The 27,912-nt window shown below is 30.5% G+C and overlaps 2 protein-coding genes across 19 annotated transcripts in view; one reads left to right on the plus strand and one right to left on the minus strand.

The window, feature by feature from the left end:
* Window positions 1–174: 174 nt before the first annotated feature.
* On the minus strand, window positions 175–13,120 carry LOC113391933 (PC4 and SFRS1-interacting protein). Of its 3 annotated transcripts, none has more exons than XM_064219431.1 (17): window positions 13,054–13,120; window positions 12,778–12,925; window positions 12,070–12,125; window positions 10,665–10,824; window positions 10,304–10,405; window positions 9,854–9,934; window positions 9,596–9,768; window positions 8,443–8,620; window positions 7,882–7,918; window positions 4,379–4,540; window positions 4,130–4,231; window positions 3,702–3,836; window positions 3,373–3,554; window positions 3,006–3,132; window positions 2,628–2,732; window positions 1,925–2,466; window positions 175–429 (listed from the first exon to the last, which is right to left on the minus strand). In XM_064219431.1, exons 2-17 carry the CDS (start codon window positions 12,862–12,864, stop codon window positions 373–375), a joined length of 2,286 nt encoding a protein of 761 aa, XP_064075501.1. In that variant the 5' UTR covers window positions 12,865–12,925; window positions 13,054–13,120; the 3' UTR covers window positions 175–372. The 3 variants fall into 3 exon arrangements, with proteins under 3 accessions (XP_064075501.1, XP_026483880.2, XP_026483881.2); XM_026628095.2 differs by having other exon boundaries at window positions 4,379–4,543; XM_026628096.2 differs by having other exon boundaries at window positions 4,379–4,543; window positions 12,778–12,869; window positions 13,054–13,111.
* A 527-nt stretch (window positions 13,121–13,647) lies between these two features.
* The window catches only part of LOC113391931 (phosphatidylinositol 4-phosphate 5-kinase type-1 alpha), a 74,997-nt gene continuing 60,732 nt past the window's right edge, over window positions 13,648–27,912 (plus strand). For 7 of the 16 annotated variants that reach the window (XM_064219416.1, XM_064219413.1, XM_064219414.1 and 4 more), the window contains exons 1-2: window positions 13,651–13,952; window positions 14,075–14,118. In XM_064219416.1, coding sequence (XP_064075486.1) covers window positions 13,856–13,952; window positions 14,075–14,118 — 141 coding nt within the window. In that variant the 5' untranslated portion in view covers window positions 13,651–13,855. Of the gene's footprint in view, window positions 13,953–14,074; window positions 14,119–27,912 lie in introns of all 16 variants that reach the window. The other 9 variants (XM_064219420.1, XM_026628093.2, XM_026628094.2 and 6 more) reach the window with 4 other exon arrangements.

The raw sequence follows: 27,912 nt of genomic DNA on the forward strand, positions 1-27,912 counted from the left end.
TCCTGCTATTGGAATTAACAGTCAGACATACTTAACAATGAGCTGTTCAATTACTTTATTTTATGATGTTATAAATCCACATATAGAAATAATATCTTAAATTCAAAACCATACATACATACATACACCACCGATGTAAGCAACCGAGACATATTAAAAAATACTCTTTCATTATTTAAAAACTATATTAGAATCTAATATATCCACCATAACTAATGTTATATTATAATTACTTTCTAATTTAACGAGTAATTTACAATTTCAAATATATTTTAATTTGTTAACAGTATTTTTTTTTATCTGTTTAATTTCATCACCTTTGGCCACTCGCTGTGGACTGAACGGGGAGACACAATCCAGTGCATTTCTTCGTTAAAACTTCGACTTTCTTTTGGTTGGTGATCTCGGGGGTGGATCAGTCTTCTTGCTCTGAAATAATATAAGAATGATCATTTAGATGTGAACAATCTGTTCGCCTCGGTGGTAATAAAGACTAGTGTGTCATGACTGCAATCCGCTCCCTATGCGTTTGTGTGCGTGGCATATATACAATATTGTTCGTTACGTTAACATTCATATGTGTAAAATTAATACGTACAAAAATATTTTGTACTAATTAATTTTCATAAGAATTATCTCAAAATCAAAATATACTTTATTCAAGTAGGCTTTTACAAGCACTTTTGAATCGTCATTTAACAAACTATATTAAGTAAAGCTACCACCGGTTCGGAATGTAATCTACCGAGAAGAACCGGCAAGAAACTCAGTAGTTACTTCCTTTTTCTCGATTTTTCAACATCTAAAAATACAGTCATGTTAGTTAAATACAATTATATAGGAAGTGAACAAGCATTAACTCCACGCTTTTTTATCATCTGTATAATCTTGTATCAAATAATATGCCTTCTACCAAAGTAATTATTATAAATGATTTGAAATTATGAAACGGCAAAGTTAAAAATGTCTGCGAAATTTTACTATAGAAACGGATACCTTGCCCAAGGATGATTAATTGACTTTGCGGATAAACATCAAAGCCTTAATTATATACAAAAAAAAAAAAAACAAAGTTATTTTACAAATCATTAATGGAATGGTGGCAAGAATGCTAGCAGCGATCTTAATTCCAAACCTGTGCAAAAAATGAATCAACCCTCCTGCCACCAGTAGAGCCAATAAAGCAATGTTTATTTATATAATAAGAAAAATATATTGGTTACATGAACGAAACTATGTTGTATTTTAATTTAGTCCGTATCTATTTATTGGTTTACTTTTATAATAAATTATTTTAATGAACATCAAATTCAACGTTTTAAATCTGCCGGACATCCCACGACGATCACATTTCTTTAAAATGTATTTGATTAAAATATGTGCATTAATATAATATGTATATGATACTAATACGAAAATTACACGTACGATTAGTATTACATATTCAGCCACCTTTGTACTCCCTTTTCTAAGTATACTGCGCGTATAGCATACACCTCCGTGGTATGAGATTTGCCATAGTTAAAGTTTATATCGAAAAGGAATGCATAAAATTTAAATTTGTATATAGTATATGACAAAATGTCACTTTACAAAATAAATCAATTACGCTTTCGTAGATAACGTTCATATTTTAAATATCAACACACACGTCAAACTTAAACACCAATAACGTCTGTACAACATATTTCTAGTTTTTTTTTTTTAAACTGTAATATCAAGACAACGACAAGATTAAGTACAGCTTAGCCTTATTATTCTTATCGTTCGTATTTTTAAGTTAAAAGTCTGATGTCGCATAAGAAATTCAAAATTTATAAAGTTGCTCTACTTTTTATAGTAGCAATGATAACGAATTTCGATCAGAAGGCGTTAGTTATATTAAAAATACATTAGTAATATTAAAAATATTAGTAACACTCACCTCTCTCGTTCGCTTTGCTCGGGGTTCATCCTCAATTTTTTCCTTTTCCTTTTCTTCTTTATCACTCTTTTCCGTTTTATCTTCTTTATCCGTTTCCTCTTTTGCTTTGTCTTTATCTTTTGTTGTTTCTTTTTTCTCTTCTTCACTTTCCTTTGATTTGTCTATACTTTTTGCCTCTTCTTCGGTCTCTTTTGCTACGTTTTCTGTTGTATCTGTTGTTTCCGTTTCTTCTGTATCTGTGTTATCTTTACTATCTTTTTTATTTTCTTTATCTTTAACTTCTTTAGCTTTATCTTCTGTGCTGTCAGTATCTCTGTCTTCTGTCTTGTCTTTGGCTGTTTCCTTTGTTTCTGTATTATTTTCAACTTCTTCAGTCTCGTCTGGTTTACTGTTTGTATCTGAAATGTCATCTGTACTCTGTTCTTTTTCTTTCTCTTTTTCCTTTTCTTTTTCTTTCTCTCTTTCCTTCTCTTCTTGTTTTCTAGAAGACTGTCGTTTCAACGGCGGTTTCGCTGTTGTATTATTGGTTTTCTTTGTTTTCGCTGAATAAAATATAGTCTTTATTAATTACTATAATATTCATTTTATTATTATAGAAACAACTTTCTAATCAATATTAATCCACATTAATATTGTGGCATAAATCCCAAAGTGAGCAATGCGCTCTATAGTTATAACAGTCATAAAATAAACCTCAACACACCTGGTGTAGACTTCGCTTTCTTCCCGGCTTCATCATCTTGCTGTTCCTCCTCATTCGCAGCCTCCACTGAAGTTTTCATCGTGTGAGATGTAGGCACTGACATTTCTGTTCAAATATATTTTTATTAGCATTTATCATTTGTTTTTTTTTTATTACAATATGTTCATAGTACAATTGTTACTCCACTTCACTGAGTTTACATGTGCTAAATTGTTATTTTGAATTTATCTTCTGCTTCGCTGAGCTTAGTGAATGGAAATATATGTATGTATATTTTTTATGTCATAACTAGTCGGACTGGCAAACGGGTCACATGATTGTAAGTCATCGATAGAACATATTTGCATAAAATATTTTTGAATAAGATAGTTTCTTTACCTAAGGGTTCATGTACCAATTCTAGCAGCTCATCAGATGACAATTTCGACGTCACTTTTTTGAACAGCGCAACTCGTTCCATGAAAAATTCCCAAAAAGACAACCCTTCGGGAGTCGTGAAGAGGTCCTGAAAGAATATAAGAATACATTATATTTGAAACTCATAATAATTAAATGATGTATGAAAATAACTAATAAAGTAAATAATAAATAAATATACTTAAAAATAGAATTAGGTAGAAGGCTTTCGTTCAAGATCTTCCCCCCGCCTCGAGCAACCAAACGTATTTTTAAAATATCTTAGAAAGCTTCTCGTCGATGGTCTAAGACTCAGCAAGCCCCATGTATAGAGCAATGGGCGGGCTACCTGCATGGCGGCGTAGAGCGCGTCGGCCTGGCGGCGGATGCGCAGCGCGTGCTGCGAGAACTGCAGCACGGCGCGCTCGCTGAGGTCCCACGACGGCGTGTTGCCCACGTACGCGCGCATGCGCTTCACCGTCTCCAGGCACGTGGGGTGCTTCAGCAGCATCAGCGGCTTCACGTCCAGCTCTGGGGCGAGTGCGCGACCATTGTTTATTTTTATCTTTCGAATCGTACGTAAGCACCGCTACTTCTCTGTTATTACAATTTATATTAAGACTCTTTCTATCGTAACAAAACTAAAGCCGATCGTTTTTAGAATGACCGGCGACATACCCATTAGTTCGTCCAATAATTTTAAGCACAATTCTGTATCGGCCTTCTCGAGACACAGGCAGGTTTTGATCTTGGCGTCCAGTTCTATCAGCTTCATTTCCGTTTTTAAGAATTGGACACGTGATTTCTTCTCATCTATAAATTAAATGGTTACTATAAATCATCTATATATAAATAAAAATTATAGTATTCGAATGTTTGTCCTCTATGCGTTCCAAAACTATTTATATATCAAATATTATATAGTTAAAGTTTGGTGAGTTTTTCTGGATAAAACTGAGATGATTCCTATGCCAAAAAGTGTAAAGAATTTTATCAACATCAAATTTAAAATACGGTCCTTCGAGCCGGATAAAAAAGATGTAAAACCAACATAGCTAGACGTGAACAGGCCCATTACAATTCGCGCCAGACATAAATATATATACCTGTCTCTCTCTCCTTATCCAATGTAGCTTTTTCTTCATCAGTGAGATTCAGATCCATTACTAATTGAGCTAACACTGACTGTGCTGTTATTTGACCCTTTTCTGAAACACATTACTGCAATTAGTTTACACATTAAGTAAATTGAATTTATTTCCAAGCATTATATATTTAATTAGCTCTAAAAAGCATGAACATGATTAACATATTATAATTGCCCAAAATAAATACAATATATATTGTTTATGTACCTAGTTGCATTTTCAGTGTGAGCGCATTGGAGGCAGCCTGTCTATCCCACTGTAAACGAATGCTTTCATTCTTGAAACTGTTCGGTCTGGATTGGAATAGCTTGATACCGATATATTGTCCGGACGGCAGGTATGCTATTACAATGTTCTCTTTGTCCGAGTCTTCTGGTGGAGCAATAAAAATCAATTGATACGAGAGCTTTGATGAATACTCGCATAAAAAATACACTGGCGCAGTAAAAAATATTAACGGTCCCTTATATCGCTAATGCACCACTAACGTTGGAAACTGAGATGTTTTGTCCTTTGTGCATGTAGTTATACTGGACTGCTCACACTTTAAGCAGGAACACAACAATACTAAATATTGCTGTAAATATACCAAGATTGCTTACCTAAACAGTCATGCTTGCCCAAAGATCTACCAAGCAGAAAAGTAACATTTTGCTGTATTTTACGCGAATTAGTACATTGGTGGTGTTCGAAATCCTACCCTAAGCTTAAAATAACACCACAACATTATTTTCTTTTAACGAGAAATGTGCATTTGTAACTCTGTTCGAGCCCATCTGGCTCGTGACCACTCTGCTTTACATTTATTCTACCACCAAACATCAGTGTACTTCATACTGCTTTTTACAAGTTTGATGGGTGAGTCAGTCTTATTATTTACAACACAAGCAAAACTACATGTATTTCATAATAAGTATAAATATATATACAGGGGTTATTGGTAATACGACGTTTTCCCGTTAGAAGGTGATAGGGATGACTATTTCCGATAATTTTAACCCCCGTATGCATGATGCAAAAGTGAACCATTTTTGAGTTATCACGTTTTTTAGATTTTTTCAAAATAAGACAAAAAATACGAATTTCTGCCAGCGTCTTTTGTGGTCATTTTATTTCGGTTGCTTTGCAATAAGTTCCTAGTTGTTATACATTTTTGGAGAGCTAATAAAATGGTTATGTTTTTAAAATAATCTGCAGGACAAGTTTCATAACGATTTTTTTTGTTTTTAAGGCATTTTTGTGGAAAAAAATCAAAAAAATATTGAAGAAATATCTTTTTCCGTCTCGCATTTTTAAATTTGGACCGATAGTTATTGTTTTAATATTGACAAATAACCAGTGTTTATTCGTTTTTATAAATCAGAAGAAAAAAATAGATTTTAATTGATACTTTTTTTAAATAAAATTTTGAAGTTGCATTTTTGACTTATTTTGAAAAAATCTAAAAAACGTGATAATACAAAAATGGTTCACTTTTGCATCATGGATATGGGGGTTAAAATTATCGCAAATAATCACCCCTATTACCTCCTAACGGGAATACGTCCAATTACCAATAACCCTGTATATATATGAATTATTATATTTACCTTTTAAAAACAATATTGTTAATGAAAAGTTTTAACAACAAAATAAAAGGAATATTTTATATATTATATTTATTTATAAATTATAAATTCATTTTAAATGTTTCATATTTATTAATAATTGATTTTCATTCGGATACATTTCTAGAATTTTCTTAGCAGTCTCATTAGCTTCATCGATTAAATCAGAATCTTGTTCGATATTTCCAAACTCTTTGATATAATCCGAATAATTAAAATTCAATCCCATATCACCAAACAGTGTTGACATTGGTACCATTTTTTTTGGTTTCGTAATAAGTTTAGTATTAAACAATTTTAAAAAATCATCACCTTTAGGTATTTTATTATTGACGGCCTGTTGAGAAATTTCTTTGCCTGCTTTTTTACTGTTATTACATGTTAAGGAATCTTTTGTGAGTTGAACATTTTCACAACTTTTAATATCTAAATTTTTATATGTTTTATTTAATGATATAACGGAACAAACTGAATTATTACGAGACAGTTTATTAGTTTCAGTTTTTTGGGATATGTCTTCTGAATGTAGTGATGTTTGTGACGCATATAATAATAGATCATCATCATTCAGAACATTAGAAGAACCTAATATAAGTCCGTTGAATGAGAATTCTTTATTTGAATTTAATTTTGGCGGTTTATTTTGATATAAGTTATCTGTGCCATGTTGTAATCCTAATATATCTGGTATTTGTTCATTCAGTCCGATATGATTTATATTAAGTGAATTAAATTCAGTTTTTTCCGTAATATTAATTTTATCACTTTGAACTTGTTTTAGTAATACGCTATTTTTATTTCTTCTTAAATTCTTTACTGGTGGTGTAAACTTTTTTTTACTTTTAAATAAATTAGTATTAGAATGTTCTTTGGGTATTACTTTAAATGTTTCGTTTGGATTTATACGTTCAATTTGAGCTCTATTGCTTTGACAATTCTCTGAAGCAGAGGAGTAGGTTTCTGAAAGTTGTCAATTTTATAAATTAAAGTATCATTATTTATTCCTTAAAATTTGTCATAGTATTTTATTGTATGGGTAACAATATTTAGTATTTTAGTATCTATCTGTTACAGAATTACATTTAAAATTAATTTGTAACAAACTATCTGAAGAACAGATGAATGGCAATCTTTTAATACCAATCTTAAATCGTAATGAATAAAAAAAGTTAATTATCAAGCTAGCATAACAACATTATTTATTTATACTTTATATCATTGTCTTATTAAAGTATTTAAAATATTGATATGTTTGTTGAAATAAATAGTAAATACGGTTATGAGTGAACTGCTGGACAAGGTTTTTTTTTTGTTTTGTTTCGTATTCGGAGAAAAAATTAAGAAATCAACGTCATGAGCGCACATGTCTGTGAAAAAGTGTTAAAAAAAGACACATTAAAATGTGCCAGAATTATATGCGAAATTTCATACATGTTGGTTTCCTTTACCAAAAAAAAGAGGTATAAAAAAAATAAAGCACTCGCATAAGTAAAAACTCGATAGTAATGGCCCGAATAAGAAGCCACGAAGTTCAATTACAAAAGCATACATGAGCTCTCTCACTAGCCTAACTCAAATAAAATACGTGATAAAGAAATAAAAACTTACCAGTTTCAATTACGGGCCAACTTTTAATTAAGTTATTCTCATCTTGGAAGCAATTAAGATCAATCGCAAAATTATCATCATACTGACTGAATACGGCTTCGTTCATAATAAATCCATCGTAGATATTAGACATTCTTCTTAAAACTTTAAAATATTATAATTTAAATGTTACATAGAAGTTGTAGCATTTTAAATAATTACGTCATTACAAACCAGTTAAATTGTTCTAATTTCGCGCTATTAATGAGATTCGAAAATCGAATATTTTTTAAGTCATTAATTTTTTTTTTTTTTATCATTTAAGTTAATGATCTTAATGCAACAGCCAACATTATTTCAGGGTTTTAATGTTTATTTAATTATATGTTAATTATTGTAATTTTATTGATGATTTATATTTATGATATTTTTTTTGTTTTTAAATATTTTTAAGCTTAATTTATTTTTTCATTTGTTATATTATATAAATAGATTAAGCAGTATTAATTATCTTACCTGGAGTAAAAGGCTCCTTCAAGTCTTCAAGTTCAGACTGTAACAAAAAAAATACTGATTGTAGAAATATTTTTGAAAGATGGCAAGTTAATAAGTAATACATTTCTTTCGTTGATTTTATATTTTCTTAAAACAATGTCTAAAAAAAAAACATCACAATCAACAGCATAGTTAAAACTCTCACGAGAAACATTTAAGACAAGGTATTTTTTCTATAACATCTTATGTATAAATTATAGGCTTCATACATTTAAATCTTAGGTCGTATAACATAATTTTCATGCAGAATTTAATTGTATATTATAATCAACATTCCAATACAATTCGATAGACAGAAAAGAGTAACTACTCAATTTCTTGCTGTTCTTATCTTGTAAAACTACGAACAAGAAACAAGTGCTTGCAAGAGCTTCCTCGAATAAAGTATATTTTATATATATATAGAAAAAATCTCTGTTTGCAGTCTTTACACTCCTCGCTTTGAATTGCTATTGTATCAGATTATGACAGTAACAATAAATATATATATTTTAATGATAATTTAATATTAAACATAATAACCTGAGGCACGGCATTAAAATGTTTAATATTCTTCTCAGTTTTGTCTTTGGGTGGATCAACCTTTTCTTTCTCCTTTTCCTTTTCTTTATCTTTGTCTATTGGCGGGGAGCCCCCGCGACGTTTCTTCGGCGCGGGAGACGGAAGGGTCGCATTGTCTTCTGTCTGCTCGTCTATATATCTATAAAAATATTTTTATAAGACAAATATTTATAAGCTGTCTTCCCTTGAATATTTTAGAATTATTTACATATTTCTTCAATGCCTATTACTTAGTAACAATTTCTCGAACGGCAGTTAAGTTGTATCAGAAAAATAAATCTGATTTCAAAATGTCATAATGTTATTGTGCTGATTAGGAAAACTCGCGATTGAAAAATGAGCCCTAAAATAAATATCTATTGGGGTTGTAATTAAATAATTAATTTACAGAAGCTGTCTGTAAAATGAGTATGAAATTTCTTTACAAGCAGACATCAAAATATCACATAAAAACTATTTTTTTAACATGTGTGTCATAATCGCAAATTCAACTCAGACTTAAGGAGTTTCATTTCGGCATTGACTTTATTTATCTATGGATTAAAATAAACAATGATAGAATCTTACAATCATTGTTATAAAATAAATCCAAAAAATGTTAACTTGAGTATTGAAGAATATAAGATTGGTAGTTGGATTGGAAATAGTAACATGTTGTATAATCATGTTTTAATAAAGGCACCTCTTCGTCTGAACATATCTATGGTAATTATAGAGCTGAACTTTTATACTTGAAAGGAGGCGTAGTTCGATCTATGACTGGCTTATGCCATGGATTAGGTCAATGACAGGTTATTGCGATTTTCTTATAGAAAAATTCTCTATTTGCAGTTTCTTAGTCTTGCTTGGGATGGTCGCTATGAATTGCCATTCCATCATATTGTGACAGTAACAGAATACAGATAGTGAACAATGATCACAGACCAAAACCGGTCTGATGGATGCTAGTACATATATAAAACAGGCATATATGATACAAATTTCGTGTTTCTAAGTTATTTACTTCATACTACAGAGCCAAGCGACCAAACTCGGTGATAGTTTTTATAAGGCCATGGTTTAGGAATAAAATTGAACATTCCTTTACCATTTCAAGTAAAATAGTTATAATTACCGCTTAGGTCTTATTTTTCTTCCACTCCTGCTAACAATTTCGTCTTCTTTCTTTTCATCATCCTTCAATTCCTCTACTTCATCTCTCTTTGATCGTCCTCGTGGAGTCTTAGGCTCCTTTGCCTTTAAGGGTTCCTTAGCTGGAGTTTTGGTTGTGGATTTTCGACCCTTTTGCTGAAAGATAGAACAATTTTTAAAATAAACCAGTCTTGTTTTATTATTACTGAGTAAGAATCTGTCATGCTTATGCAATACTTACTATAGCCGCCTTTCCTTCATCAATAACTAAAGCCCCAGTTTCGTCCGAATCTTCGATTCCTGTATCATTTTGTGTTGTGTTCTGAAAATGGAAATGAGTAAAGTACATAATATATAATATTTATTTTGAGCTATAATTGTATATATATATTTTTTTTAATCTTGAGCATAATTGCAAATGGGCCATGTGATGGTATGTTCTCTTCTAATGTTCTTCTTAGGAACTACATAATATCATGTACCTTGTTCTTGTTGTTACACAGGCTAACTCACGTTTCACACCACAATATAGCAATACTAAGTATTGCAGTTTGGCAGTAGAATATCTGATGAGTGGGTAGACCCACACACTGAACACCGAACAGTGTGTAAGTCTGGATAGGTACTAACCAAAAAATATAATATGTCATATATATATGTATTTTTATATAAAGCATATAACATTACTCACTTCCTCTGCCATTGTCTCATCAGCGGCAGTTGTGTCTGCAGTAGAATAATCCATAGTTTCATTTGCAGATTCATTAATAGTATTGTTAGCACCTTCAGAAGCCTGAAATAAAATAATAAACGAAGATATTAATACTGGAGATAGTTGATGTCTTCTTGAACAACTTTCACTATATTAACATTAGAGAACTGCGAGGTGCAGACATGCATTTTTTAGCAATGTAAATGAACTATTACTATCATAAATAAATAGGATTAGTTAATTGGTCCATGTTTATGGATCAACAAATTCAAACAAAAACAAAGAAAATCTTATAATCAGATAAATTAAGAGGCAAATATGAGTTCTTATTGTAACTTACCTCTGCCAATCCAACGACCTGTTCCAAAGGCACATTATTCGCAAAATCATATTCAATCTGCTTCACTCCATCATTGAAGTCCCTTCGCTTAACCATCTTGGTTAGAAATTTATCTTTATTCTCTGCATAATCAAATATCATATTCGGTGGTAAATTTGCTCTGAAACAAAGTTACAATATAATTTAAAAAAAAATTTATGACAGTGAAGTTTTTATTGGAACTTCGAAAGTAAATTTAAAGTGTATTCATATATGAATCGAGAACTGTTTTAAATGCTACATATAGCAGAGCTATTAGAAAAACAGAAGAAATGATTAAATCTAAGGTTGAGACTATATCTCTCCATACTAGTATTTATGTATGTACTTAGTTATGTAGTCCTCATTACGTAGGTGATTATCACATGTTTATACGAAACATATCATACGTTTTGTTGATAAAAGAAATTAAATAAATTATATTGTTTATTATCTACTTGATTTAGTTGTTTTATTATTACAGAGATAATCCGAATTGCCATTTAAAAAAAATTTGAGGCCAACTTGAGTAAGTCTGTAGTTAATCAGTTAAAATATTATTGATTTTTTTTAAATGTTTTATCAATTGACATACTTTAAAGTTATTTTTGGGAACATTATAATTATTATAATACAGTACTATCTATGTATTATCAAATAACTGATAAAATCTATGCCAAAAAAATATTTACAAATGGTTGTTATGCTACAATCACACCCATGAAATTTTAACCATTAGCTTTAATATATCTTGCCAACTGCATTGTTATAGCTCACCATGTGTATAAAATAAACATGTATAAACCAAATATAAAATCTGGTAAAAATACATATTTATATGTAACCATAAAATATTGTCATAATTCATTATAAAAGACAAGAAAACCCTATTAGTCAATATTATACAAAATATGTATACAACAAAAAAAAATTAGTCCAAAACAGACTCAACCACAAGTGATATTTTTTTTAAATGTATTATCTAATTATTATTAACATATACATATATTTTTTTTATCCACAGAAATACATCAGGAGAAATTTGTCATGTCTAACTGAAAAAAATCAACTAAACCTATATACATGAAACTTATACGGGAATATGCAGCATGTCATGGAGAAACTGTATAATATATATATTAAAATGTACTTCACAGTTCTCCAAATTTAGACTATTGCTATGACCAGCCTGAAGATTGTTTATTATAAGCAAACATTAATTACAAATCATGCTATGAATGTTATTAATATTATATATCCCAAATAATATTTAAAATATAAAATATATAAAGCTTATTAAATATATACCTAGCTTTATCTTAAGATGAATTATGGGCGCATAGGATATGAATAATTTAACTTTAATAAACAATTTGAATATACTTACGTTTCACCAGTTCCATAGAAATATACAAAATATCTCTTTCCATTCAATTTTTGAACCTGTCGAAGAATTATTATTATTTTTAATTATTACAAACTATTTATTAATAAAAAAAAAAACATTTTTTTTTTAAATATTACTGTTGTTTATTTTTGTTTATTTCAATAAAATTATTTTATCTAATCAACAACTATATCCCCATTTATATACTATATTATATATTGATAACACAACACAAATTTTTAACAAAAAATATTCTGATATTTTTTTTTGTTTTAATATTAGCATAAAATCGATTATGTAGCTTTTATGGTAATTAGATATAAATAAGGTCACTTTTCCTATAATATAAGCTACTTTGAGCCATTTCTATTTATGTTATGGTGAAGTTACTTTAACATAACTATTCCTTCGTAGGGAGTTTGTACAAGATTTCAAATGAAGCTATTGCATTAACAAACAATAAATCTTATACATAATCATAATACTAAATATTATGACATTAGAACAATCATTTTCAAACATATTATTAACATCAAGGTGTTTTCCATGACGATAGTAAGTAAAGCAATCTTAAATACAGTGAAAACGCCGTATTAATCAGGCTAGCTCAGAAGCGTCACTCTTGGCGACTTACCGCGCGAACTTAATCAAATAAGAAAAAAGGATTTCGAATGGTTTTAAAGTAATTTATATATAAAAATGACTTACCCTTGCAGGCCATGCTGGGTATCCTTTTACTTTGGCGAATATAAAGTCCCCTGACTTATATTCACGGACTTTTTTACTCATCTTCATGGAGGCTGTGTACAAAGTATGTAATACTTAATTGTTGACAATCACCGCTGTATCAAGGACACTGTAATAATAGAACAAACGTTACGAATGATGTTTATCAGAAACGATACCTAATTTTATGTTTAGAATTGTATTAGTTTATTTTTTTTTAAAAGACGCTATGATAAGAAATAACCTTAAAAATCTTACCGCGGTAACGAAATGACGGCAAAGAAAAGAAATAAACATGGCGTGCTGTAATGTTGCTATATACATTATATAATAGAAGAAAACAATAGATAATATTACACGAAGTAAATCAAATACTTGGGATATTTATTTTTTTTACCATTATTAAATAATAGGGATGAATTATAGATAAATGTTAAATTTATATAAGTGGAATTCGATATTTTATTTAAAGAACAAGCCAATGAAAAAAAAAATTGTTGTAAAACATTACAAACAAAATATTCAATCAATTTTCAAATAAATATCATTTAAGGAAATAAGGAAAGGAATTATTTGAACATTCATTAAATTTGAGTAATTTGATTGTTGAAAATTATTGTTAACAAGAAAAAATGTTTATAGAAATGGCTATGAATATAATACTAAACTGTATTAATGATCATAATAAAATCTCATAAAATGCCGTTAAAATGTTATATTGAAATATTAATAATGAATTTATTTTGTAGTAATACTACATTATTATTATTTAAAATTTGGCTATAATTATTTTTATTATGCACTTTTGAATTATTATGTATCTATCTTTCTTGATTCTTGAAGTCTCGATTCTTGAATGGGCAACCCAGTTACTATTAGCAGCCGTGTCAGATGGATGCTTTGGGCGAGCATTTTCGCGTAAACTAATTGATTTATTCTAATTTAATTAATGTGAATCATTATGTTGGCGATGAAAGTGTGATGTGAGCCATGCGAAAAAAATATTGTGCTAAAATTAATAAGAGTGACTTCGAAATAGGGGTGTAACTTGAAAACTAAAATGGCTTCAGGAGATAGTGATCATATTGAAGTGATGGATAATACAGTGCTGAAGAAGTCAGATGTCGGAACAGGGCATTCGGGCTCTGAAGATGATGGTACGTTGAATAAATTTACAACAGTAAAAACGTTCTATGACATTACTTTGTAATTGTAATTTCGACCTAATTTTGAAGCACTTATTTTACATTAGTTATTTGATGTTTTTGTGTCATTACAGATCGTGATCGGGCTTCAATCGCTGAGAAAAATGCACCGTACGATGTAAGTGACTCATTGTTGTAACATAATTATATTTTCATTCATGCTGGATGTGTTATGTATGGAGAGAAAGTTTGGGGGTATTAATTAGCATAAGAAATTCATTAGAACGGGAATTACGAAGATAATTAATATATTGCTAAGTCTTTGTTACTTTTCTTTACATAATAAATAATTTATGTATAGAGCTGTCAAGATGAAATACTTAGAATGCTCTTTATGAGTCTTATAGACTAGATATAAACCACAGTAAAGAAAAAAAAAATAAGATCCTCTATAATCTGTATTATATTCATCAATCATTATTGTATATTATATTGTAGTCATTAATAATTATTGTATCAAAATATAATATATTTAATATTGTAGTCATTAATAATTATTGTATCAAAACAAGAGCATTATATTTTTTAAATTTAAAATAAGAAATTTATAATAAATTTCACTCAATGTTAATATTGATTTTATTAACATGAATTATTAGTTTAACTAAGGATTATTTTTTTATGCATATAATTAATCTCATTTTAATGTTATAAAATTGCAAGTTTTAATAAATTCTAAAAATAAAACAAAATAATTGTGTTTAGTTACATCAAATAGCCTAGAAATTATTTTAAGTGCTCAGTTACTAGGAATCAATCCACTTGGGAAATCATACAAGATATATTTTTATTCAATGCACGATCAACATGCTATAAATAATTATATAAGTATCAATCATCTTTTATGACCTGAATGCAAAAAATAAACATGGTACATTATCATTACAAATGCAAATGGTTGTATGTAAAAATTGAGTTCCAAATTTAAGCTTTGAACAATCTATTTTGTTATATTTTTTTAAATTATTTGTTAAAGACATATCGGTACACAGTCAGTATTAATACTCATAAACTGAGAGATAGTTAATGTAATAATAATACAAGGAATTTATCAGTTTTTTTTTTGTTATACTAGTTTTTGTCTGTGACTTTGTTCATGTTTTAGGTTTGGCCACCAGGTATTAAGTATAACAAAACAATACCATGGGATTCCCTGGAGTTCTAGCTTGCTAGACAGAGTTGCAGATATAAGTATAGATTGTAATATAAATTAATTATTATTATAAACTTTTGCATTTAGAGACAAGTTTATTATACTATCTAGTTTAAAAAAATATAAAGTCTATAATTTCATATTATATTTTAGAGAATAACTTTTGATATGTTATTTAGCATTCCTGGTATATACTTTAATTATTTTGTATTCACTTTATTTGTTAATGTTGTAGAAATTATAAAAGTACAGCATTACTATTTAATAATAAATTGATATGAAATCATTTTGAATGAATTAGTAGTATATTATTAACAAGATTAATTAAAAGTAGTATTACTAAAAAGTCAATCGATTTATTTATAAACAATTATTGCTAACAATTAGATTTTTTAGTGCAAAATATAAAAGATTTCTTAGTGCAAAATATAAAAATTCTAAAAGCGTTCGAATTAAAGTTGGTTGTAAGTTTTGAAGTTAATATGAAAGTTAGGTATAAGAATGACTGTATTGGCTTGCTACTTGTGAGACAGAGCTTTTTATTCTAATCTAGATATCTTAGAAGCATAATAATGATTTAATCCTAAATAAAATTTAAATACTATTAAGCTTTCTCATATTATAAAAGATTGCTTTGTATTTAGAAACACATACACATTAAAATTACAATAAAAATGCAGCACCAATGCAATATAAAGATGACTTCCAAGGCCATAAAAACTTACACTAAGTATTATATTGTATGAATAATGATAGAATAAAAATTTGAGTATTTTATATTTGTCAAAATTCGATATATTTACCAAAATATCATTAATTTTTAGCAAAGCTTTATATTTATGATTAATATATTAATATTATATAAATTGTTGATTTTATAAGGAAAATGTCTTTTTGAATAAAATTACCTCCTTTGAAATTTAGTTGATCAGCAAATTTTACATTGTGTGGTTTAGTTCATTTGTTATTATTATAAAAAAGACTATAATTAATTTCAACCAAAGGCTTCTGTAACATTTTCCGATCATAAGAGGAGTAAATATGAAAATAACAACTGTGACATTGAATTTATCTGATATTGTTGATCGAGATCTTTAATAATTATTGTAATCAATGGTAGTTAAAGGATTCATGAATAAATCTATTTTGAAAGTTGTTGAAGTTATAATCGGAGTTTGGAAGTCAAATTAAAATAGATAAAAGTGGTCAAGTGGAATAGTGTTGTTTTATAAATAAATATATATATCTCATGAACTGTTGTTAGTGCTGAGCTATTAGCAAATCGCATGGAATATGTTAACTCTGTTGGATTGGGATAGGGTTATATGTTTGTTTATGATGGAAGAATGCAGATGAAGATAAGACATTATTTATATTTGATGAAGTAAGTTCTTTCATTATAACGGCACTTAATTTTTGACCTAAGAAGTTATCAACTACTAAACAAATTCTGGTTCTGATTTCCAAGTACAATTGAAATTATTTTATTCATTATAGTCAAAGTAAAAAATAACCAAGAATTTGGTTATGAAAATTTCCTGACTTGAGATGAACTGAACTTGGTATAGTTGTATTTGTGTTTGTCAAATTGTTTTTATTTTTAATATTATGAGGTGATCCTTCCATAGACAATAGAATAGTAAACATTGGGAATGTTGTTATTGTTATAAATCACACAATTGAGATCAAGTCTCTACAAATAAGTTAAAAGTTAATTCATAATGCTATATTATAGCAGATTGTTAAGATAACTAAAATAATAATTAATTAATTAAAATTAAAAAATACAAAAGAAACTATAAAAAGCCAATATGTAAACAAAAAAGTGGTCAAGAATCGACTTGTATTGAATAATTTCATTTCGTTATTTGAAATCGCTTCGACACTGTATATGTCAAATCCACTTCGTCTAGCCGCTAAATCATGGACAAGTTCTTAATACTTCTTGCAATACTAGTTTTTATGGCTGAAATTGATATACTACTAAATGGGAGAGACAATTATTTAAATTGATGTGTCACGCGACATTTTAAATCAACAAGGATAATATTCGATTTTATTCGTTTTAATATTATTTTATGTTGTCGTTTTTAAATTCTCTAACATAAAGTAATCAATAAAAGTAGTATTAGAAGGTATACTATACGTTATTATGTAAAAATCATTAAGATATTAAATTAAAGATTTATATTCAATGTCAACCACAGAGGCTAAGTTTTAACAAAAACAAATTGACTCACACGCGACTCAAAATTGATAAAACCATCATTGTTATTTGTACGTAAAAACAAAAACAACTTCATGTTTAGTAATAAACGTAACCTAGCGCGATGTTTAGTGAAACGATATTTGAAGTTTTTATTTTAACTAGTGGCTCGCCCGCGAAACTTCGCGTTTATTCAATATTTTTTTTAGGAATTCCCAAACTTATGACAGGTCTTGTCTTAAACTATTTGATAGTTGAATTAGAATTGGAGTTTATTGATAACAATTTACTTTAATTTTATGTATGTCGTAATAGTTTCGCACGTTTTTCAATTGTTATTTTGTTATACACCGCTCTCTAACCGGTTAGTAACTTCTTTTAAAAGTTTTTTAAACAATTATTTGTTAAATCGTAACAATATAGTAAATTGCAATTAAGATTCCTCTTTATTTTTCTGCACATCTACGGCTGGAGTTCTTCATAATGAGACAATAATAGATTTTTTAATGTTCAGCTATCGTCCTATAATCACTGGGACAAAAATTGATGACCTCCATGGTCGAGTAGTATGTACACCGGTTTTCATGGGTACGCCACTCCCGAGGTCCCGGGTTCGATTCCCGACCGAGTTGATGTAGAAAAAGTTCATTAATTTCCTATGTTGTCTTGGGTCTGGGTGTATGTGGTACCGTCGTTACTTCTGATTTTCCATAACACAAGTGCTTTAGCTACTTACATTGGGATCAGAGTAATATATGTGATGTTGTCCAATATTTATTTATTATTTATTTAAAAATCGGTTTACGCTATTAATATATAGGTAGGATCTGCGATCAGTCGCAAGACTATGAGCAGATGGTTATGAATAGGGTAATTTTTGAAGTGACAAATAGTTTTATATTCACATTTCGGTCGTGTAAGGCGTGGGCCGCGACCCACGGTCTCGCGATTAAATGGGCCTCTCGCTTCTGTAGCTAAGGGTGTTAGTCCCAGAGGGGATATGTCAACCTCAGTTTTGGACAGATGAATATTTTAATAACTTGTCATGTGCGGAATTGATATATAACATATATTTATTTCGTATTTTAACTCCGCTTACATATACATATATACTAATATTGTAAATGCGAAAGTAACTCTGTCTTTCTGTATGCGTCACTCTTTCACTAAACCACTAAACAGTATTTTATGAGATTTTTTATGACGAGCGAGCTCAGTAACATAGCAAATACTAGTATAATATTTGCATTCTTGTAAATAAAAATAATCAATAAAAAAAGGTTACCCACAATTTTTTTAAACATACCTATGTGTGTAAAATTTCATGGTGTTCGGCGACAATATCGAATTCTATTAATCTCTATCCTACACACGCGTCCAATTTCATATTTAATCTTCTTTAGGTACCATTTGAATTTCGATACCGCGGCTCTTATAAAGTATGAATGAGTATCGGGTACTCTTTCAAACCTTCGTCTTCCCTGTATTACGTCCTGTATTATGTGTAGGAGTAATTTATATTTCTGGTTTCTCGTTTTTGTATAAATGTACGTTAAGAATTATATTTAAATATATATATATATATATAAAGTAGAGCGTGGGATGTTTATTACTTTTATCGCCTTTACTATTATTATAAATACTTACTTGGTGGTAGGGTTTTGTGCAAGCGTGTCTGGATAGGTACCACCCGCTAATCAGATATTCGACCGCCGAACAGCAGTACTCAGTATTGTTGTGTTCCGGTTTGAAGGGTGAGTGAGCCATTGTAACTACAGGCACAAGGGACATAATGTCTTAGTTCCCAGGGTTAGTGGCGCATTGGCGATGTAAGGAATGGTTAATATTTCTATCAGCGCCACTTACGATAACGTGCCCCATTTTCTCATCCGCCTACCTATATAATAAAAAAAAACGATAACTCTGTATGTCTGTGAGTCTCACGGCTAAACCACGGAAACGATTTCAATAAAATTTGGCCTGAAGCGAACTTGAACTCCAGAATATCCCTTATATTGGCTACTATATATATATACCTATAATCTGTCGACCGACCATTGAGACGCAAACGAAGCCGCAGGCGATAACTATTTGGTTATATTTTGTAACACTTTGATTAAAGTTACTAGGTTAATATAAGGTTTACTGGGTTAATTGTTTGTTCCACTTTCAACGATAAACATAAGCGAATAATGTTTGAATGTGTTTCGTTATAACACATCAACAAGTCTATTAGTATTTAACTTAATTAAGATATACGAATACACGCGGGATAGCCGCGGATTTATCGCTAATGCCCAAATAAATGTACATATTACAAGAATGTTTGAATGTCAAGGTATTCGAGATAATCATTCGTTATCATTCATTTATTTTATAAATAGGCTACGATAAAACAGTTCAATACTTCTTTCGCCTGTGTTTGTAAATCGATTTTTGATTTGTTTTTTTGTAGTAGTTATTATAGTAGATTTTAAATAATGATTATGATATAAATGGCGTGAATTTGGCGGTTTGTGGGATATATAATTGTGCGCCCCAGTACACCGGATAAACCTCAAAAAAACCACCGTTACTACTTACTCACTCTTAGGGGGATATCATGGGATCGCTTGAGCATGCTACCGTGTCTCTGAAACAGTGTCCATAGTCTATACTTATAAAACCGTTTTTCACACGACTATCAACATACAGTTAAAACTACGGACTCGAGAAAGCTAATTTTGCAACATAGGCATTTATTTTTTAATCAAATAATCCGCTAAGAATTTTTGGAAATTTCAAAAAGAGAGAGGCGATAGGAGGACGTATAACTTTGTATGTATTTTACACGTACGAGAAAGGGACAGGTAGACTAGTGTGTGTTTTAAATCTATTGTATGTTTAAGAGCTAGACAGATAGCACAATTAGGGTATTCATTGCAACTGCTAGTACTTGATTTGAGCATGATCGATTTCGACAAGTTTTAATAATCACAGTTTTTACCGTGATTAATAAAACTGTGGTGAACTAGATATATGTCCCCTATATTCTGGCTCACTGACCTCTTCAAATCGAAACTAAGCAATACTAAACATTACTGTTTGGCGGTTTAATATCAGATTAGTGAGTGGTACCTACACAGACGGGCTTGCAAAAAGCCCTACCAGCAATTGAATATATATTTAGTTTAGTTTATTTTTTCTTCTTTGTCCGTCAATCACTTGAAAACTATTAAAGTATCGTCCGTAGATGCTTATTAGCTATTAATTTTTTGAATTCCGTCGATCCTCCCCCCTTTTTTTGTTATTATTGAGATATAACAGCTAATTTTATAATATATTAGGCAATTAAGATTGAAGTCTTATTGTGTTTACATAAAGATAAAAAAAAATTGAAGTCCCAGATGACAGTCCTAGTACCGAGTGGTTAGAACACATGAATTCTAAGAGAAGATTGCGAGTTCAAAACCGAAATCAATACAGTTTTTGCAACGAAGGTATTTCCTTGAAGTGACTAAAAAGCGTTATTGACCCTCTAGGTGATATTTCCCTCTCTTTTTCTTTCTTTCTGTCTCTATTGTGTACGGTTTTATATAAAATGATTTCAAATATGAAGAATGATGAGTGAATGGTACCTATACAGACAGCTTTGCATAACGCTACTACCAAGATTGTCGCGTTAAACTTCATTTATATTATAAAACTAGCTGTGCCCGCGACTTATAGCCGACGACTACGATAATGTAGCGTGATTTTATTTTTATTCTATATATACTTCTAAAATAAAAGTAGCCTAAGTTACTCCTTATTACATCCGCTATCTGCAAGTGAAAATCCCGTCGAAATCGGTTCAGCCGTTCCAGAGATTAGCCGGAACAAACAGACAGACAAAAATTGTAAAAAAAAAGTTATTTAGGTATTTGTACCGTGTGCATACATATGCATTTAGTAAAAATGGGTTATTTTAATATTACAAACAGACACTCCAATTTTATTATATGTATAGATGACGATTTCAAATTGTTAGAGTCTGAAGTAAAGGATATTTCTGATATTTTTCACTGCTTAAAATTGCAATTCTCATCTGAATCGGAACTGATAGTTTAAAATATTAAACCGTAGAGATTAAACAGCGTCCGATGCTTCTAACGATCGAACGTGCCGTGGAAAATTCCCAACGTCTTTTACGTTTAACGATGTTTGTATTAATTCCATCACTATCGTCCAATAAAGGGATGCCTACTAGCAATTCTCTTTGCGTTTTTTTTTTAAATTACTGTTTCTAGAGTGCATTTCACGAAGGTTTTAATGATTCTATTTCCCAATTGAGAACCTCAATAGTTCACTTGATATCTGTAATAGTAATTTATAATATTATAAAGTTCAAGTGTTTGTTGGTTTGTTTGGTTGAAAGCGCTTATCTCAGGAACTACTGGTTTGAAAAAATATTTCTGTGCTGGTGTTTGTCATTTATACTCCGCTCCTATTGGTATCTAACCAATCGGAGCGGAGTATAAATGAGAAATTTAGCAAGAACGGGGGAAAATTATTATATTTTTTTAAGTATGTATTATAATTTTTTTTTAAGTGTTACAAGTTTTACTCCTAAAATAAGTAAAATAAATGAACAATTAAAAATATATATATATATATATATTTCATCCCTCTCTTTCCGTTATCATTGATTTTATATTCGAAAGACGAAGACAGCATTGTTTAATTAATCGACTGCCTCCCCCCCCCCACACACAACGATATTTTTAACTGAATCCCTTAATATTTTTATATTATTGTATAAGATAAATGTGGCTTTTATTTATTACTAATTAAATTAAATAGTATATTGTGTGTGTGACGTTAATGTTTTTAAGTGCTATTGTCTAAAATTAAATTGTGTGACTATTTTTTCATCTGTGAACGTGGTAAGTCAAAAGTCCAAAGTGATACGATTGAATTAAAATGTATTTTAAAATTATCTCAAGTTTTTTTAAACTATAATCATTAATTATGTATTTATTATTTAAATTTAAGTGCTTAAAATATTACATAACGTTCGCTTGTGGTTATAGACAAGAAATTATTTTTAATTACCTACCTGTAATAAAAAGTATTCTAAATTTAAATTTTCGAATCGAGTTTTTAATTTGAACGAATTTGCGACTAGCAGCCACTAGATAGAATACTGTACACTGAGCCTGCGTTCATTTAATGAGACGCGGGAATCCTTCAAAACTGACTTTTTATTAACTTGTCCACTAGACAGCAAAAATGTACGTAAACTTAAAAGTTATGACAGGTTTTTAAAATACTCGACCAATTTTGATAAAACCAAGACAAAATGGTACTCCATAATAATTCAGTTATTTGATTTTGCAATTTTACAAAATAGTTGTTTTGATTATGGTAACTCGCAAATATATATACCGACTTAAAAAAAGTTAAGACGCAGTTATTTTTAAAATGACAGACAGACGATTCAATTATATTTATTTATGTATATATATATTAGGTATGTTTCTTATTATCCGCTATGACACGCACCTTTACATTCTCCGAACTCAAATGAACATCGGTATGATCTTCATGGTGGGATGGTTTAGTAGTTGATGAGGTGCAACGCCATCAAGAGTCGAGTTAGAACAAAGTGGTTGCTAATAAAATCTCCATAAAAATACACTTACGTGCCAATATTCATGGTATACGGCCAAGCAGTGTAATAATCTTAAAGTATTCATTACTAATACTAGCGATCCGCTCGGCTTCGCACGGTTGCAATTTATAAATAAAATATATTGTATTGATATAATTTATTTATGTCTATCACGAATGTTTCCAAAAACTTTTCGTTATTTTTTTAGAATTCCATTAATTGGTTCCGAAGATTACCCCCCACATATACAAACAAACAAATATTTCTTCTTTATAATATTAGTCTAGATATTATTGTTTACCTTTTGGTAGATACCACCCACTCATCAGATATCCCACCGCCAAAGTACAGTACTCAGTATTGTTGTGTTCCGGTTTGAAGGGTGAGTGAGTCGGTGTAACTACAGGCACAAGGGACGTAACATCTTAGTTCCCAAGATTGGTGGTGAATTGACGATGTAAGGAACGGTTAATATTTCTTACAGCGCCATTGCCTATATTCGGTGGTAACCTCTTATCTTCAGTTGGCTCATATGCTCGTCCGCCAAACTACCATAAAAAAAAAACCTAAATATATTCCATAAACATACACGACCTCGTCACAATTATATATGTATGGATTTATGTAAGAAAACAATGCGGGAGAACCCGTAGCCTGGCGGACAGCCAGTTCGATTCCCTAAATGGACATATCGTGAGATCGTGACTCATATATTATTTGCATCGGTCATTGACCTCTGTTTTATATAACGATTTTTTCTCACATACTAACTTCCTAATTGTATGTACAATCGTACCGTATTGATGTTGATCGTCTTTGATTTTAAGGGTAAGTGAGCCAGTGTAAACTCAAGTACTGACGGAAGGCTGTTATTAAAATGAAAGTATTCTTCATTAGAATTAGTTCATACAAGCGATTCATTGTCATGCTACAAGATTACATTACGAAATGTTTAGGTTCGTATAGTCTATTCCAATCACAAGAGGACAAAAGCGAAATAAACAAAATTGGACCTAAAATTGATGCGATCTCATTGGTCGAGAGCTTGAATAATCTATGACATTCACTAGGGATTCTCGAAAAAATTAAATTTTGAACATCGAAACCTCGGAAGTAAGATTTAAGTAGATATATGTAGTTACGTGGAATAGTTTGGTATTATAAATAAAGACACATTGATCGAGAATTATTAGTTGTGTACAATATAGCAGAGCGTTTAGCCAATCGCGTGGAATACGTAAATCTAAGGTTTGTTTATCCTTGATCCATCTCTGATTGTACACTATACGTGCTTACTTTCTTAGCTTGAAACGATTATATATAAAAATACTTTGTTAAAACTGCATTTGAATGACACTCTAATTGTATATTGTTGTAATACTAAATATCTTTATTCCTCCTTCGATTGGAATAGATTCTAGTGTAGATTATACCGAGAAGAACCTGAAGGAAGGAAACAGAAGTTTTTTTTTTTTTATATACGTATATATTATTGTTGGCCGCGCAATGTTAATAATGGTCTTATATTATGCCAATCTCCTCGGGCAGAAGTGATTACTTAGAATGGGAGGCGGGAAAATGGGCTCATTTTTCTGTCTGCCTATCTGCTAGTAAATAATAAAGTAGTGCGTTATCTAGAGGGTGGTGGGTAAAAAAAAATATGCTTAGTTGAATAGGGTAGTTTTATGAGATTTATTGTTTTTATATATATTTGTAGTCAACAAACTATTATATGATCTCCGACTTGGCGTAATGTAATCTTACTCCGCGTAAAGCTCCTCGATGTGAGATCCACTGTCACACAAAAACGCCAAATAATTTAAAAAAAAAACATATTCATATCATGTGTAGATGTTTATATAATTAGTCGTTGGATGAGGAAAAATGCTGACGGTAAGTGGTCACCACCACCTACAGTCAGTGACGCGGTAAACTAATTTGTTACGTCCGTATTACACTGGCTGAATCAACCCTTCAAACCGAAACACAACAATATGAATTGCTGTTTGACGGTAGAATGTAATGTTCAGTGTGTGGTAGGTATTCAGATGGGATTGCACAAGCCAATTATATAATGTATTAGAATTGGAATATAAAGACTAAAATAAAACAAAAAATGTGCCCTTAGCGCCCGGTGGATTTGGAAACAACGAAATCGATTTTATTAAAATAACTTAAATAAATAAAAATACATGCAATAAAATGTATAAATATAGAATAAATTCGATCGAGCGTCATTCTGTTTGCCGTCTTTGCATGCGAGTCGGTCTCAACCCCATGGCGCGCCAATAGATATAAAAAAAAGAACTAAAAAAATGCAACGCACGTATTTTTTGTGCTATAGGCTAGGTTAGGTAGGTATGCGTTTAAATGTGACCTGATGGTAAGTGGTCACCACCACCCATAGACGATCGCACTGTAAGAAATGTCAACCATTCAGAATTCCACCAGATTTTAAGTATCTTGTCCTATAACTAGGGACATAACATCTTTCTCCTGACTGAATTTTACAGATTGCTGTGCAAATCTCAAATACCAGTCAACTCCGCGGGACATAGTTGTAGATTTGCACTAGTATGTGCAAATAAACAGATTCGGGACTCTCGAGAGCGCAGGCTCAGAACTTTTCGAGGGACGCGATTGTAACCTATGGTTTCTAAGAATTATTTTGCAGAAAAAGTTTTTTTTTATATTTTTTGCAATACCTCATTACAGTATATACCTAATTGTATTTAATTAACATAACTTTGTACTTGTTAATGTTGGGAAAGAAGAAGTTATTCTAAGTTTCTTGCCGGTTCTTCTCGGTACAAATTGTAGAATCTACATTCCGGTGATAGCTTTTGGTATAGTTCTGTTAAATTACGAATCAAAAGTACTTGTAAAAGCCTACTTGAATAAAGTATATTTTTATTTAGAATATTACATAAGACAAATTCCTATATAAAATCTTGATACATCTTTCACACGGCAGAGTATTCGTTTTAACAATAAGATTTTAGTTATTTTGAACTTGGCTTATTAAAAAATTTAAAGCTCATGTCAAAAAATACCTTGTTAAATAAGTCATATTACTTTAATACCAGATTACATTATATTAAAAAAGCATGGAATTAATATTTGTTGATTTATATTATACATTAACTTATATATTTATAGTATATAGGTTAATATATGAACATAATTAATGAGAAATAGCTCGATTTGGTTAAATAATTGCAAAATTATAACAGATTTACACAGACTGTATATATATTTTTTCTATAAATAAGTAACACTATAAAGTGAATATTTGGCTGTATGTTTTCTTCCCGTGACAATTTTTTTTTTTTAATTATCCATTCCGTACCTAGATATCGCAGTTGGATTTGAATTCGAAAATAAAATTTTATTCATGTAGCAACATAAAAATAGCATTATGTTATTGGAAATTGATAAGATAAATCGATATTAATAAATGAACGGACGTTTTTATCGTATTACCGACTGAAAATAACTACTAAACCGATATAGATAAAACTTATACCAGATGATGCAGCGTGTTTCGGAAAAGGTTTTAGTATGTTGGCTTGGCGAGTTATGAATAAAAGTCTATGCCTTTCCTTAAGGTTCGAGCTTGCTTCATACCAAATATCATCCAAATCGGTTCAGTAGTTTGGCCGTGAAGCTTAACAGACAAACATTTACTTTCATTTTGCTGTGATTATTATATAATAATATTAATTACATTAAATAAGAACGATAGCTGATTTTAAGATGACATAAAAATTTACCTTCGCAAACTTTTTTTTTCTTGTTAATATTAATCTGTCACAGTCACTGTAAGTTCTGCCTAATTATTTAATAGTTATTCATGTCGTTGACCCGAATATCTTGGCATGTGAATGGTTGAAACGTAGGCGTTTAGGGGAAGTGTGACGTCACGAGCACCGCGGCTAATTTGGTATGAATTGTATTTTTAGGGTTAATTTATTTTTGATTGTTCTTATTATATATATATATAAATATCGTTATATTTGTTTTCTGTTTTGTCGTCTAGTTGTCAAACTGATGTTGATTGTGTGGACTGTGCCTACAATAACAAAAAAATACTTAATATGATATAAGTTGATCAAGTCATTTTAAACCTATACTACCAATTCGTCAAGTCATTTTAGTCTGTCTGGATATGTACCGATGACTAATCGTGTATTCCACCGAAACGCATCAATGCTTTGGATTGTCGTGTTCCGGTTTGAAGGATGAGTGAGTCAGTGTTCCTGCTGGCACAAGGGACATAACATCATAGCTCCCAAGGTTGGTAGCGCGTTGGTGATGAAAGGATTCGTTTATATTCCTTACGACGCTAATGTTTATGCGCAATGGTATTTTTTTTTATGGCGTTGGTTGGCGGACGAGCATATGGGCCACCTGATGGTAAGTGGTCAACACCGCCCATAGACAAAGGCGCTGTAAGAAATATTAACGATATTCCTTACATCACCTATGCGCCACCAACCTTGGGAACTAAGATGTTATGTCCCTTGTGCCTGTGATTACACTGGCTCACTCACCCTTCTAACCGGAACACAACAATACAGTGTACTGTTATTTGGCGGTAGAATATCTGATGAGTGGGTGGTACCTACCCAGACGGGCTTGCACAAAGCCCTACCACCAAGAAATTGGTTATAATTTACCATTAAAAAAACAAACAAAATAAACTTTATTGAAATAGGTTTTTAAAAGCACTTTAGAAAGTATATTAAGTGAAGCTACCACCGGTAATTATTCAATATTAATTTATGGAAGCTGCTTCATTGAAGGTCCAAAAAGTTTTTATACAATTGATAGGTAATTTCGTGAACGAAGCAACCGCTGCTTGGCTAGTACTTTATCGTTTTGAAAATTGTAAGTAATTGTCAAATTTGACAAACACACA

This window comes from Vanessa tameamea, chromosome 28, assembly GCF_037043105.1.
Source record: "Vanessa tameamea isolate UH-Manoa-2023 chromosome 28, ilVanTame1 primary haplotype, whole genome shotgun sequence".
In the NCBI taxonomy this organism is placed as follows: domain Eukaryota; kingdom Metazoa; phylum Arthropoda; class Insecta; order Lepidoptera; family Nymphalidae; genus Vanessa; species Vanessa tameamea.